At 47.7% G+C, this 16012-nt stretch overlaps 1 protein-coding gene across 3 annotated transcripts in view; it reads right to left on the reverse strand.

Annotated features, from left to right (window-relative positions):
• Nucleotides 1-4890: 4890 nt before the first annotated feature.
• Nucleotides 4891-16012, reverse strand: part of sin3aa (SIN3 transcription regulator family member Aa) — a 533056-nt gene continuing 521934 nt past the window's right edge. For all 3 annotated transcript variants that reach the window (XM_060060284.1, XM_060060285.1, XM_060060286.1), the window contains 9 exons: nt 15142-15380; nt 14356-14539; nt 12700-13351; nt 12099-12268; nt 11346-11519; nt 10739-10831; nt 9869-9963; nt 8636-8828; nt 4891-7893 (listed from right to left, as the gene is read on the reverse strand). In XM_060060284.1, the coding sequence (XP_059916267.1) occupies nt 7663-7893; nt 8636-8828; nt 9869-9963; nt 10739-10831; nt 11346-11519; nt 12099-12268; nt 12700-13351; nt 14356-14539; nt 15142-15380 (2031 nt within the window). In that variant the 3' untranslated portion in view covers nt 4891-7662. The remainder of the gene's footprint in view (nt 7894-8635; nt 8829-9868; nt 9964-10738; nt 10832-11345; nt 11520-12098; nt 12269-12699; nt 13352-14355; nt 14540-15141; nt 15381-16012) is intronic.

The following is a 16012-nucleotide window of genomic DNA, read 5'->3' on the forward strand; positions in this document are numbered from 1 at the left end:
CATTTGAATTTCATTTTTATTGCTATTTTTTTTGCATTTTATTTTCAATTGGTCAGATTCTTGCAGTATTACCCATGTTATAATAGCCCCTTGCTGTTAATACTTTTTTCACGTTAGAGAACTAAGCATTCACGCCTCTCCCACCACAGTGTGACGGGACGGACGCCGTTCCCACAGAGACCGTCTGGGATTCTGATCCATCGCTAAGGCAACGCGATTAAACCCTGCAGGCACTGGCGAAGATAAGCACGGTGGGACTGGAAATAGGACGCTCAAAGCGTGGGGCCCTCCCCCAGATTCATGTGCAGTAAGATACTGCAGAAGAAGATTTGAATTGCGACGATAAAAAGTATTTATTTGAAAATGACTATTAAGTCATTGAGAAGCAGACTTGTTCATCCGAAGCCTCTAGCAGCAGATATTTTAAAAACATGTGATTAAGGAGCAGGCAGGGTTTGAGGCATTATGCTCTAGGTCTGTAGGATGTCTGCACTCTACAGGTTCGTCTTTAGCATTAAACAACAAGATGCCACAACAGTCCAAGCAGCCTGGCCCTGTCTTAGCTGACCTCTTTCGCTTGGCCGGCCTTTACAAGCCGATGCCATGCCCAGTGGTCAATATGGACCCGGTAACTCAGAAAAAGGTGGTCGCATGCAAGAGCAGACATGGAAGAGTTCAAATGACCGTGTGCACGGTGGGTTTCAATTAAAGGGTTTAACAGACAATATTTTTACTTCCATTTTATTTTACTCAAACATTAAGAGTGCTGGCAATTGTATTTTTTATGTAGTCTGTGTACACATTACTAGAACATATGAAGCAGCAAAGCTCTACATTATTTGTGCATATATATTTGCGTTAATATAGAGCGCTCTCTCATATGAAGTCAGTCAACTTCAGGGAAGTCGGTGCAGTGTGGCAACTGTGGGTGATCACTTCCAAACAAGCTAATGCTAGAGAAATGGGACTATAGAGAATCTATACCCATTCTCCTTTGCCACACCGCATCTGCTGCGGGGATTCAAACCGGCAACCCCAAAAGAAAATTCAAAAGACAGAAGGCAAACGCTCTAAGGAAAATGTAGATATTCAGGTGAGGGTTACAACGTTGACAAGTCGTCGGGAGGGAGTGAGGTCAACCCTGGATGACTCTGTTCTCTAATACACACCGTATATTTCTCCTTAATGGAAGGCTAATATCACAGAATAGAGTTAATCAGCAGTTATCCAGTGAGCAGGTGTTCGGTGAATGTCTCTCTCCAGACTGTATAATCTGTGGACTTTAACAGTCCAACAACACCCGAGTTGGCATGGAGTCCCCGACCGAGCTCCGGAGTCCATGGACGCCGCGTTGCGCCAGCGGCACGAACGCCGGGAAAACAAAGGAAGAGAATCCGTCTCTGTCCTCCACGGCTGCCAGGGAGTAAAAAGGAAGCCCTTTCAGCGCTCGCCCTCACGCAGGCGCAGCCAAACCAGACGGCCGTTTCCCATTCTCCCATGCCAGGGCCAGTGCTCCGGGCCTGTGCTTTCTGACCCGGTACCCCCCCCCCCCACCTACCCCTCCACCCTGCCTCACAACCGCCAGTTCCCCCCCCCCCAAACACGAATTGCAACGCTTTTCCCTGGGGGGGGGGGAAGCATGGGGATGTTAATTTAATGACGGGCCAGTGTTCACATGAAGCGGACATACAGCTGAATCACCGGATTGTTCTATTGGGGAGCTGAGAGACCACAAGGGCCCCCTGCTTCCCCCCCCCCCCCCCACTCTCTCTCGCTAGGACTGCCTTGCTGCATCGACGGGGCAGGTCGGCCCCTGAAACAGTGGGCCCTCTGTGAGAACAACGCTTTGGGGACGACAGCCATTTGGTAAAGAGAAGAAAGACGAAGGCTTTTTTTTTCTTCTCTTGCTACACTCTTTTGGGCACTTTTGCCCCACTTTCGCTCCTCCGTGGCCGAGAGTAGTCCAAACACTTGAGCTTGGTGGGTTTGATTAAGAGATGAAGAATTGGGACTGGCTGGAGAAGAGCTTCCAACATGACAATGTTTATTCTGATGAAATAGAGACTTCAAGTGGCAACCTCAAAAATGTTGGATTTCTTCTTCTTTGGCGCCACCTTTAAGTGGTAATTATTCCCAGAGAACTCAACGTGTCCCCATAGACAAACAGTTTGTAAAATTCATATTACTGCAAATGAATGGGCTTTCATTAGTGCGTCATCAATCACTCGTGCGTTACCTCATTTGCCGATTGATCAGACATTTTATCACATGAAAGTCTTTGAAATTACCACTTTATATTATAAACTGGCAACAGCACAACCACATTTGGTAATTTAAATAAATAATCAATACATTTATAGCACACTTACATTTTTTGCTTCAAAAACCTCTAGCAGATGTCCAGGCCAGGGAGTCCTTCTATGTTGGAACAGAGCGGTTAGTCTTTGTCTATAGTTTCAGCGATGAGTAACCAAACATTCAGGGTCAGCATTTCACACGAGTGCCAAGTGACTTCCCGTAGGTCATGACATCCTCTGGCATCACTTCAGCCAATCCGAACCAGCACGTGGAAATGACAAGTGCTTCAACAGGGGTTCGTGCTGTCCTTGACCAGTTCAAGATCTGGGTATGCATGACCATATCTAAATGTCCACACCCAAAAAGCACTGACGCTTACAAAAAGATTCCCCGTCTTCATGACAAATCGATAAAAAGGTTCTTAAACATGGTCGGTTTGGAGGAGACAAGGGTTTCAGATCGTCTCGACCGGAGCCGTTCTTAATGATTATTTAAGTGTGTACCACAGGAGGCTCAGCGGTGGTTACATAAGAGCGCCAGACGCCGCTAATCCTCTTACGGTGGAACAGAGCTGAGCATGGAGGCCCTGGGGGTCCCCCTCATCAAGACGAATCAGTACAACCACTGATCTGATCCACGGTGGAAGGGATGATCCTCCACCGTGATACTGGGAAGGAAAACCAAAGAACTGCACGACACCCTCTCTCCCCATTAGGGTTCCAGATGAGACCCCTCTCTTGGTAACCACGGCCAACTGAGTGAGAGACGAAGTTATTTCAAATGATGTGATTATTATGGATTATTACAGTGCTTTGGTTGAAGAAGAGTTTGTGGCAAGCCTGGGCCTTCTGCCAAGCCCTGCTCCGACATCACTCGTGGCGTAATTAGATGTCGGTTGGAAGGCTACATCCGGTCTACCAGCCAACTTGGCAACAGCTATGTAAACCTATGGGTCTTCGAAGAGGCATGCTTTTTTCAATAATATTACAAACAAAACAGAGCAGGATTGTACGCGCTTGGCACATTTTGTGAGATAATGGGTCTACGTTGTTTACGTCTGTGAGTGCCAACGGGTTGCCGTGCCAAAAGGCGCCGCTTTTCAGAGTTAACCAAGAGACACTTCCATCCGAGAGACGTTGAAAAGTAAGGGGCCGTGTGCCAAGAGCAATCACGCAGAACAGCTTTGGGAAAAAAGTAGGTACCTAAACTTGACCCACCTCCCCGCTCCCTTGGCCCTTGTTCTTTTGCACGGGACCTCATTACCACGGGGAGCAGGGGCCGCTAGCCTTCACGTGTCGATTTGGCCCCTGGCCGAGGACTTCAACGCCAAGTTTGAGAGAGGGAGGCTGGACCGGGGTTCTGAGATGGCGGGTGAGGGTTATTGCGATTCAGTCTCTCACCTGTCTGGCCTCATTGAAGGTTTGAAGGCCGCCGACCACCCATTGAGGCTTTAGAGAGCCAGCCTGTCTATTCACATCCGTCAGAGGGGCCCCCAGGGCAGGCCTCCAGAGTTCAGGGCCAATTAACTCTCACATCATGAGGTTCTTTTTTTTTTTTTTTACAATCTCGGCTCTTTCATATGAAACCTTACCAGTGTACAAATAATGAATAAACCATGTTGATATCACACCCCCGTTTGAACAGTAGGAATGTGAATATTCTTTTATGGCCTTTTTATATCCCAAAGAGCTGTTGAATCATTAATCATTATATAATAGTCCTACTGATATAGCCTGTCCTAAAGTTATACCGATATGACCCTTTTTATATAGAATTAAATAGAGTAGGCTTATATGGCCCTGTAATTATTAGAATTTCGCGGACGAGACTAGTTTTACAAATTATGTTTACACCTATCAACATCAGCAACAATGCCGAAAATATTCACCATTTTGCCATTATTGACCGACTGTTGGCTAGTTGTACTGACCTGGTATACCGTTATTTGGACACCAGCGTTGAAGCCGAACATGGGCCCGTCCTCATCGACCTCAAGGCCAGTCAAGGGGCCTCTTGTATTCGTCCACGTCGTAGTTGAATTCCAGGGATAATTGTGTTCATCATGTCAAGTTCCGTTGCTCAACGGTAACAGAGGTTCAGGAGGCAAGAGGATTAGCAAGAAAATATCACAAAGCAATGTCAAAGCAATTGATCAAATGTAGGCTACAATTGCAATTAAATCCGTTATCTTTTGACGTTTGACTTAATTATATTGTTCTTCACATGAATAAACACGAAAGAAAATAGCCTTTTCCGCAGTTTGTGATGCATTTCCATCACGAGTATACCTATGCCCTAACTGGTTTTCAATAGTTAACCGACTACTCCCTCTTCTGGACACTAAGGGAATATATAAAATAATTTATCAACACTGAAAGAACTGTGAGTACTATTGATTCCTATGGTTGCTCTACCCTTTGTCCAGTCATTTTTTTTTTTTTTCCAAAGGTCAGTTTACATAACACTGTTCAATGACAAAATGTAATGATTTGCAAGTAGTTATGACTACACATACACATGTCAGTTAGTGGACATGTCCAACGTGTCATAGCTGTGTAACACATGCAAAATGAATAGTATTGAGTCTCCCTGTAGCATCATGTAAAAAGTCTGTTTATTATATACAACGTGAAAAGTTGTGACTGCACCATACACAAAGACAAAACCATGTGCATTGCATGGACTGAATAAAACCGCTCAATTATTATACACAAGACAACACACTCCAACAGCTGGAGTCTAAAAGACAGGCAACGAGAAACAAAACTCGAGGAACTACAAAAAAAAAAAAATACAATAAAAATACAAAATAAACTGTGTAGGCTACAAATAGTTTTATTATTACCTTAAATAATGTCTCAATAAACGCGCGAAAGACATGCTGTGTGACTTTTTCTATTATCAAAAATATGGAGATGGGATGTTTGATTTGTGTTCTCGGCATTAAGGAGTCTAATCGGAGGGAGGGGATAGGTTGGATGAACTTCCTGTTAACTGAACCTTTGGTTGAGCCACTTCCTGTAGCCAAGGGACCGGGTCACAGTGTTACAGGGGCAGTGAATATAATCAAACCAGTCCTCGTCAATCATGTCACAATCCGGAGAAAAACTAAAGAATATAAACACATGATGGGGGGGGGAAAAAATAATAATAAGCAGAGGAAAATATAATATATATATTTATCAACAGTTATTTTATATATAAGACCTGGATACAATTCTACTTAAAAAAGTGTAACTAGAGAAATTAAAAAGGACAAAAAATTTGTGTGTGTGGATGTGTGCATGTGTGTATATGTGTTTGTGTGTGTGTTTAGAGGGGGGGCGGGGGATCATATCTTTTGTAATAAACTCCCTTTGGTAAAAACTGTAATAAATGGTCTTGTATGTCAGCCTTCTTATACATACTACTTTTGCCATTTACCAGTAACATCCACAATAAGCATGGAAAGTATTACTAGCACAACACAAATCTGTCATAAAAAGTCTGAGAATATATACAAATTATTTACAATGTGGTTGGGCTGCCCCGGAAGGAGAGAGGGGTGTGTGTGTGTGTGTGTGTGTGTGTGTGTGTGTGTGTGTGTGTGTGTGTGTGTGTGTGTGTGTGTGTGTGTGTGTGTGTGTGTGTCGAGAGAGAAATAGATAGAGAGCTAGAGAGAGCTGGTGTATTGGTGAGGGCCTTATGTCAGTGAGTTAAAACAAATAGAAGTTTGAGTACTGGGGCGGCCAGGATCATTGATGTTATGTATATATATATAGATATATATACACACACACACACTCACACACCAAACTCATACACTGGAATACATGTCAGTATCTGACATTCATGAGCGTTACAATTTGACAGTCTTATGTCACCAAACAGTGTTGCACGGGCTAATATACAACCATCTAGTAGTTTCCCTCTTGTTTATTTATTATTTGCATTCATTTGAATAAAACGCAACAGTACACATCCTACTCTTAACCCCACAATACTGTTTGGGACGCAGACGCTATAACTTGAATGCTGCTAGAACCGCAATAACATGCTCCTCTTATGGTAGCTACCAGGTCTCTCTCCCCCCTCTGTCTAATGTTAGCCGTCAGGTCTCTCTTTCTCCCCCTCTGTCAAATAGCAGGTACCAGGTCTCCCTCTCTCTCCCCATCTGTCATATCGTTGCTTCCAGGTCTCTCTCCCTCATCTTTCTAATGGTAGCTACCAGGTCTCTTTCTCTCTCTCTCTCTGTCTGTCCAATAGCAGGTACTAGGTCTCTCTCCCTCTCTGTCTAATCACAGGAACTAGGTCTATCTCTCCCTCTCGGTCTAATGGTAGGTAGGTATGGGTCTCCCTCTCTCTTGCGGTCTGTCTAATTGCAGGTAAGTACATGCGTCCCTCTCTCTCTGTGTTATGGCAGGTAGGTACATGTGTGTGTCTCTCTCTCTCTCTCTCTCTCTGTGATGGCAGATAGGTACATGTGTCCTCTCTCTTTCGGCCTAATGGTAGGTACATGTCTCCCTCTCTCCTTGTCTTACAGCAGGTTACAATGTTTATCTGTCTCTGTCAAACAATTAACTACCAAGACTTTCTCTGTCTACTGCTAGGGGCAAAGTTTTGGCTGGGATTACTGGCCTCAAAAGACCACAAACTCTTTTGTACCAGTCTTGGATTGTCCCCAAGCGGCCATGCCTTCTGTCTGGGGGGTAAAAAGTTTGTTTGAGAAGTTGCTGTTCCTCACTCTCCATAAGTGCACTTGACCACCTCACTGTTTTCCCAGGGTTATGAAGTATCACAGAAAAAAAAAACTGCTGGATCGGTTTATTGTGTTTTTAGAAAAGGAGCTTTCTGTGGAAGAACAGGTCTGTTAAATAGTATAAAGCAGCTCCGGCGCAACGCATCGCGTACAAAATAAAGGAATAAAGGCTTTTGCTTCCCTCTCTCTACAAAAAGCCCTTTTTTCTCAGAAGCGACCGGAAGCTCTTGGGAAAGTTTGGACTATGGCTAGGAGTGCTGGTAGAGCTCAGTGCAGTGACTGGCACGCGGAAAAGACATTATTTCTTTTTTGGTTGGCACCGCCAAAATAAAAGCCCTGCAAGAAAAAAAAACAGTGGGCCCAGCTGAAAAAGCTGGTCAAAAAACGTAATATTAATAATGACGTTGTGATCCAGCCGCCCCAGGTTTCAACCCCAATCGACAACACCAGCTATTTAGAAACCAGTTACAAAACCAGATCCAGAAGCCCCCCCCCTCCACACACACACACACACACACACACGCTTTTGAACCCCCACCCCCCTTTTTCCCCCCTCCTCTTTTAAAACCAAAAACAAACAAAAACAACACCACACTAGTGTCACCGGTTTGGGGCGGTCGCCACTGCTACGGCGCCGGACCGGGCGCGGGGTACTTGACGCGGTACTTGTTGACGTTCATGAAGTGCAGCACCTCCGGGTTGCGGCTGGTGACGCAGGGCAGGAACTCCTCGCGGTCCTCGCCCATCAGCCAGGCCCCCGTCTCCGTGGCCATGGCCGGCGTCACGTTCACCTTGGCCCACGCGTCCACCCACGCCTGGAAGCGGTTGTGCAGCCGTGTGCTCACCCGGTCGTGTGACTGCGGGCGGCGATTGGGGGGGGGGGGGAGAGAACAGCGTCATGTCATGTCATCGTTATCTCTGTCGCTTAACAGTCGTCATCAACATCATTGTCATCTTAAGGCTCGGTTATGGTTCCACGTCGACGCAACGCAATGACCACGCTCAGACGCGTCGACACGGTCGTGAACCTGTTTCGGTTCCGCGTCGGGTTTTTAGTGAGCGGACCAATCACAGGCCTTGCTGCCTGTAGTCACTCAGCCTTTAGTCATCATCACCCACATCCCCAACAGGATCAACACCGGGATAAATACAATGTTGGTACCAGGGCTGTGTGCTGGCATGTCATATATAGTCACCCATTCACTGTTGTTCTATCGTGAAGAGGCGAGCGCAATAAAATACTGGTAAATCAGCGATAACATACGCAACAACCAACATTGTAAAATCATGACTAGAAACTAAAATTATTGTAAAAAATGATAATGTAAAATTAGTTCGGACTGGACTGGATAATATATAGTCGCCCGTTAAAATACTGATTTAACATTAAAATACTGGCAAATCAGCAATAACATCAGAAACATCCAATATTTGAAAATCAGATATATTATATATACACAAAAAAATTGAAAAGTAAGCATAAAGTAGAAAAGTATCAAAGATATAATGTAAGATACGTTGGCCTGGATAAAACAATGCTATACGCGTTGGAGGAGTGGCTGCTGAAGCGAGGACGGCCGGTCGCTGGTGGTTGTGTACCTGCTGCGCTCGGAGCAGCGCCGTGCGGCGGTACATGTAGTCCTCCGACTTGAAGACGTACACCATCTTGTAGGAGTTGAGCTGGAACATGCAGGCCATCTTCTCCTTGTCCAGGGACTTCCTGGCCCCGTCTCCCGCCTCCTTGTCCAGCTGCTCCCGCCCCTGCTGGTACTTCCTGATCCGTCTCAGGTTCCTGGGGGGGCGGAGGAGTGGGAGGGGTCAGAGGTCAACATGGGTCGCGGTGATGGGAGTGTCGAGATTCACAGGGAATGTCAAATTGTAAGTACAATTTTTTTATTTGATTTGATATACAGACAACGCCAAGGGATAGAAAACAACAACGACAAAGTGCAAGCCCTTATTTCCATCATGGTCCCTAAAGTGTCGTGTGATCATGTTGGTTGGTTGTCGTTTCACATGTTGCAGACTCTTGTATCCAAAGCAACTTATAAGCGAGACACGAGATCAATCTCAAAAAAAGGAGTTCTGCACAACCAAGTTAAAATAATTATATAGAATAGAAGTGTAGCCCTTTCACTTTTTGTACAATATATGAGGGTGACTCTGGCTGCACAATATAAATAAAATGTGTTTTTTAATGGGTAGCGGAGGACAGTTGGATGCTAGTTTATGGATTATCTATGATACTAATGCCGCTTTTCCACCGCACATGTAGCTCGACTCGACACGACTCGACACGACACGACTCGACACGGTAGCAGCACGGGTGCTTTTCCACCGCAAATAGTACCTCCTGGACGTGGGCGGGGTCGGCTGCGCGAAAGGGCCGTGACGTATTTGTGTACGCGACGCAAACAACACATACGCAACCCACACATGGACAGAACCCACATAACAACAATGGAGGACATCGATCGCATTACTATTATTAGCTGGCATGTTGAAGAAGTTGGAGAAGTGGAACATGTTGGCTGCGGCGCTGCTATGGATGTTACCAGCATGGTTGCCATGTCGCTCTCGTGACTTCGTCACACTCTCTGGCCAATCAGTCGCCGGCCGTCTGCCGACGTCACCTTTTAGCATCGGCTCAGCTCGCTTGGAACCTAGAACGAGTAGGTACTAGAAAAAGCAGCCACTTCAGGTACCAGATACCATGGTACCGCGGTGGAAACGCAAAAAATGCGAGCTGAGTCGAGTCGTGTCGAGCTGGTACCATGCAGTGGAAAAGCGGCATAAGGTGGGGGGGGGGGGGGGGAGTGAAAGAAGTTGTACCTGGGCAGGAAGACGGGCTTCTGTGCCAGGTGCTCCCGTAGCTCCGCTGAGGTCGAGTCTGAGACCAGGTAGCGACCCACGTAGTCCGACCAGCGCTGGAAATAGAAAGGAAGGGTTTAGATGACTTTAATCGCACGCGCGCGCACGCGCACACACACACACACACACACACACACACACACACACACACACACACACACACACACACACACACACACACACACACACACACACACACACACACACACACACACACACACACACACACACACACACACACACACACACACACTTCAAGAGACGTGGCTCTACTGAAGCCTGTGGTTTACCAGTCAGAGTAAGAGACAACACTTAAGTCAGAGACTAGATGGTTGTGTCGACCACATTCTAAAAGTACATAAATAAGAGGGAAACGGTTGAAAATGTTGCACTTCTATTTAGATCACCAACTCCATTTCGTTGTCCCTGTACTCTGTACTCTGCACAATGACCATAAAGTTCAATCTGAATCAGAAACACAGCAAAGGCTTTTGTTGAGGTTCACAATTCCCTGTGGCTGCAACGAGTGCTCTGTGCGACTCTAGGGCCCAATCCCATTTCTACCCCTTCCCCCTCCCCCTTGTTTTGAAGGGGTAAGGGGAAGGGTGACTTTAATCACGGGGAAGGCGTGGGGAAATGGGATTGGGCCTTAAACCCAATCCCATTTCGACCCCTTACCCCCTCCCCTTACCCCTTCAAAACAGGGGGGAGGGGTAAGGGATAGAAATGGGATTGGGCCTAGAGCTCCTTGCCAGACACGGCTCGCTGTGCATGTATTTCCAGATGGTGTTGGGAGTGGTTTAGGGGGGGGGGGGGGGATGGGACTCTCACCCCCGCATCCATGGGTTCATCGGAGTTGTCCTCCTCCGAGTCCAGCAGCTCCACGGTGAGCTGGACCGGACCTCGGTTCCGCAGGAACGTCAGCTGGGGAGGGGAGGAGGAGGAGAGAGGGGCAGAGTTAGAGATGGGCTTCCAAATCTGCCTTACTGAGAAAAGCACCGTTTCTTATCATGGAACTACTTGTAAGAAGTTGCTTCTGCTTGCTATGTCGTCGTTTATCGGATGCCCTTCCCCAAGCAACCTACTTTATTTTTTAAATATCATTATTGAGGTCAGACATCTATAGATCGGCTAAAAGCAATACCCTAACCACTGGACAATCCTGCCAGTCTCTCAATCCATCGCACAAAGTGGATTGTGGTACTCTCAAATGTAAGCAAAAGCTTTGGTTTAAGCATTATACAACTCCTCATAATGCTTCTAACTCGGCCTTGAGGTATCTGACTACTACTTCTATGTAGTCATTTAGCAGATGCCTTCATCCAAAGTGACTCCGGGGAGTTGAGGTACAACTCGACCGATCGGAGCTACGAAAAAGCATCAGACTCCCGTGGGCCTCGGTCAGACCAGGGGCTGGCCTGCGGGCTCTTCCCCTCACCTTGAAGCAGTTCTCGTCGGACATGAGCTGCTCGGCCTTGCGCTGGTACAGGGCCTCGACCGAGCTGCTGGCGGCCTGCGCGGTCGAGGGCCCCCCCGTGGCCCCGCCGGAGCTCTCGGCCAGGTAGAGGTCCGTCACGTGGACGCAGATGTCATCGCTCACGAGGTGCTGGAGCTGCGGGCGAGAGGGAGGGAGATAAAAGGGAGAGTCAATGCGAGGATGCCACCAGTGTAAAAATCAGGTTCTTTTTATAGTTTATTTGTCTGCAGCGACCTACACCACGCATCTCAATAAAACAAATAGTGTTGCTGTTATTGATGCCTCAATGTTTGTATTTTTATACGAGGGATACTTTTGCAATAGCAAAATCTCCCCTGTGCTCTTTTGCTGATTTGTGATTATTTAGCGTTCGCTGTCTAGATCGCACTTGCCTGAGCAGTACCGTTATTATGGTGGAACTTTAGAAATCATTGCAGAATTTAGAAAGCACATTGATACATCACATTATTATTTTTTTTATCTAACCTTTATTTAACCAGGTAAAAGTCTCATTGAGCTCAAAATCTCTTTTACAAGAGAGACCTGGCCAAGAGATGGGCATTACAGCTCGCAGACTCGCCTGATTCCTTGAACCCAGGCTAACCGTCTGCACTACCACAAATAAAGATCCAGTATAAATGTCCTTGTTCTCAGCCTCATCAAAACAACCATGAACTCGACAGGGTGTTGGGAACCAGGGGGGGGCAGACGTACCTGGCGGACGATGCTCTGGATGAGCTTGTCCATGGTGAACGCGGTGTAGGCGTGGATGGTGAACATCTCCCTGAGTGAGTCCTCGTACTGCGAGGCCTCCATGTTCCCGTCCAGCAGGTTGCGCACCATCTCCAGGAACGCCGAGTAGTAGTCCTCCACCTCGATGTCCACTGAAGAGACGAGGACACAGGGGAGAGTTTGCACTTAAGAGTCACGCTTTGGACCAGCCCTTTTGGTTCTTCCTGGGTTTCAGGGTCAATAAAATGACCCCAAGAATAAGAAGTTTAAAGAAGGTGCTTTGCGGATCAAAAACAAATAAAATAAATAAAAACTCAGATTTAAGTATTTATAATAATTCATTGATCCGGTCATTGATGATGTTATTTGTAGTTATTTCTACCTAGGTTTCTCTGTGTAAGCTTACACATGACCCAATGTCAGTGTCTGTACCTGGACAGGATCGTCGAGCATTAACAAGAAATTCGGAGGGGGGGGGGGGAAACCGCACGTAAACACCAAACTCAAACGGAAGCGACAGCGCCGTCCCTGGTCGAACCCGTTACTACACCCCCGGTCCCCCGCAGTAAGCAGCTCTACTCACTGGGCTCCTTCAGCCGCAGCTGGACGGCCGGGTTGTCGTTCTTCTCCCTCTTGAGGCCCAGCACCTCGTGCTCCCAGTCCCTCTCCCGGAGCTCGTCCTGGATCTGCCGCTCCGCCTGGCCGTAGAGCCGCAGCAGGCGGGCGCACAGCGTCTGGTGCAGCCGCAGGAAGATGTACCAGTTGTTGTTGACGAGGAAGAGGTGGTAGGCGTCCTCGCCCGTCGCCCGCAGCTTCTGGGCGGCCGTGCCCCCGAAGAGCAGCTTGGACTTGGTCGGGCTCCCCGCCGCCACCGCCGCGGCCGCCGCCGCCACCGCAGCAACGCCGTTGTGCTTCTTGGGCCGGGGCCCCTCCGCGGGGTCCCTCTCCCCTTCCCTCTCCTCGTCCTCCTCCTCGTCCGCCTCCTCGTCCTCGTCCTCCTCTTCCTCCTCGGCGTCCGAGAGCTCGCCGCGCTGGGCGAACAGCAGGTCGGGCAGGAAGTGGTGGATGACCTGCTTGATCTTGTACTTGTCCTCCTTCTGGATGCCCACCTGGCGCTTGACGTGGTGGATGATGAGGGCGGCGGCGTCCTCCAGGATCTGGGGGTCCTCGTAGGACAGGGTCAGCTGGGGGCCCGTGGGGGGCCCGGCGTTCTCCTCCGACGCCTGCTCCTGCCGCTGTGGGGGAAGGGGGGGGGGGGGGCAACGGCCGGGGGAACACACTCAGTATGGGTTTGGTTGTCAGGGTTGGTTTGGGTTTTGTTGCCGACTGTCTTTGTACAGCACTTGATTGCGGTTACAGTCTTAAAGGGCCTCACAGGCCGCACTTTGCGACAACCCCTAAACTTAACTCGAATCCCTTTAAAAGGGAAGAAAAGAAACTCAAGAAGAACGCAGAAGAGGCAGCCCTCCTTCCCGGGATGATTTATGAGCGCCATAGGTGCCACATGGGCAGATATAATGGTTGTGTGTAATTACACTGTTTGCTAAAAAGTATATTGAATGAGTTCAAAATCCGCCTTCTGCCACTGAAAGAAGTGTTTTCCTATTGAAGCTATATATTTATTTTACACGGAACCAATTTAATTCAAAGTCAAAAATCAATAAAACGGTCCAAAAAGCTACAGTTCTTATTAAACAATAAGCTGTGCTGTGTGCACCAAGCCCAATTTGATGACAAAAAACCACAACCAAAAAACACTCCACATAATATCAATAAGCAGGTTTCAATGAAGACACTTTTGTTTCACGCCAGCTGGCATGGTTCACACTGCTAAGGAGCGATTAGATTCAGAGAATTGCTACGCTACCGGGGCACTCATGAGGAATCTGGCTAAACAAGTAGCGACTGCACCGCCAAACACTTTCTGTTTCTATTATTAAGTTAAACGACATGGAGCAATGCATCATCATCACTAGAGGTGCCAAGACACCCGGATCAAAGCAAACCATTCTAGCACGTCATAAAAGCACGTGATGGCCAACAGGTAGGCCGCAGACAGGGGCGCTCGAACCAACAACCTTACAGCGTTCAGAGAGTCAAACAACCCAAAACCTCAGACCTTCCCGCGCGCCATCGTCATGACAAAAGCAACTCGCTCCCGACCCCCCCCCCACCCCCCCCCCTCCCCAGACACACCGGCACCACCCACAAGGAGGCGCTGTTGGGAAACGGCACTGACCTCGTCGTAGATGCTCTCAATCTCGTTCAGCAGGGTCTTGGAGCGCAGCACCTTGGTGTCGTTCTGCTTGAAGTTGATGCCCTGGTGGTCGAGAGACTTGAGGTAGTACTTCTCGTTCTGCTCCCTCCAGATCTTGTTGAAGCCCCGCTGGGCTTCCCGCCACTCCTCCTCCTTGACCTTTAACCTGGGAGAGGAGACGGAAAGTTAGAGGTATGTACAATGTGTTTGTGGATTCAATAAATGACCAAATAGGAAGGATAATAATTATAATAATTATAAGTAGTAAAGTATAGTATTGTTAAAAAAAGAAGCGATAAGTAAATGCATTAAATGTAAATAGATATTAATAGATTAAGTCATAAGTAAATGCATTAAATCTAAATAGAAATGAATAAATTAAGTAATAAATAAATGCATGAAATGCAAATAGAAACTAATCAATCAATAATTCTCTCATATTGGTTGGTTTACACTTAAAGGAACAATCGTACACACTGAAGGAAAGGAAAGAGGACATGCAGACATGCCTAATCCAGATACCCTATAAACACTGGGGAATACTGCTTTGTAAACTCAATTGTAAAAGGCAGTTTATCAAATCAAATTGCTCGTGTTCAACGGACAAAGCCGACCAACCATCTGTCCCCGGTCCTGTTTTTATGGCACTGGGTTTAACACTTCCCCATTAAAAGGAAACACTTTTTTCAACCCAACTAGACAGTGCCCCGGAGCCTCAGCCTGCAATACGTTCTCCTGCCACCAGGGGGCGGGAGGATGGACACCCACCTCTTGAGGATGATGGGCACCGACATGGCGGGGTTCTTCCTGATGCCGTCCAGGATGTCAGCGGCCTTGTCCCCGTATATCCTCTGGATGGCCTTGCGGTGGACCACCTCCGACGTGCCCCCCAGGGTGTTGTCCAGACGGTACTTGGCCTGCTCCTCGGCGGGCATGCGCGACAGCCTCCGCTGCACCGTCTCCAGCACGCGGATGGTGGCCAGGTTGGTCTCCAGCACCACGTCCAGCTGGCGGAGCGACCGGGGACAAACTTCAGGTTAGGGGGCGGGCTATTGCGCTGTTCACCGATAGGCCGACTGGTAAAGACTGATCTTAGCCTGGGCATTCCCATGCTGCCTTTGCGCGCGGTTTCGTTTCGCGCTGCTAGGGCAGCCTGGATTCCATGGATGCGATTTTGCGCCTGAGATAGGGGAACCAATCACAGAACGGGGAGGGACGGCAAGACGAGGACGACGCCTACGCGACACACCCATCGTCTCGCTTCTTCCTCATCGCCTTTCTGTCGCTCTACATACGTCATCTGGTATAATTGATACGATTGGCTATGAGCTACGTACACTCATATGATAAGACATTCGCAGCGCCCAATAAACGGCTCCGGGCGATCGTAAACCACGCCTCAAATACGAGAAAAATAATGTGTGGTTCCCAGAGACCTCATCTCAATGTAGATTGAGATGAGGTCTGGCGTTAGCCAGGCTAGACTAATCTGGGACATAGTTATAAACGCTAGTCCCTGTTTTGATCAGGTTTTACTAAGGGACGCAATTTATGAATTATATACTATCTGTTATCCGAGAGTTTAGGGAACGACTAGTGGAAGAAAAAAAAAATACAGTGCCTCAAAATCTATCAAAAC

This window comes from Gadus macrocephalus, chromosome 9 (genome assembly GCF_031168955.1).
Source record: "Gadus macrocephalus chromosome 9, ASM3116895v1".
Taxonomy (NCBI): Eukaryota; Metazoa; Chordata; class Actinopteri; order Gadiformes; family Gadidae; genus Gadus; species Gadus macrocephalus.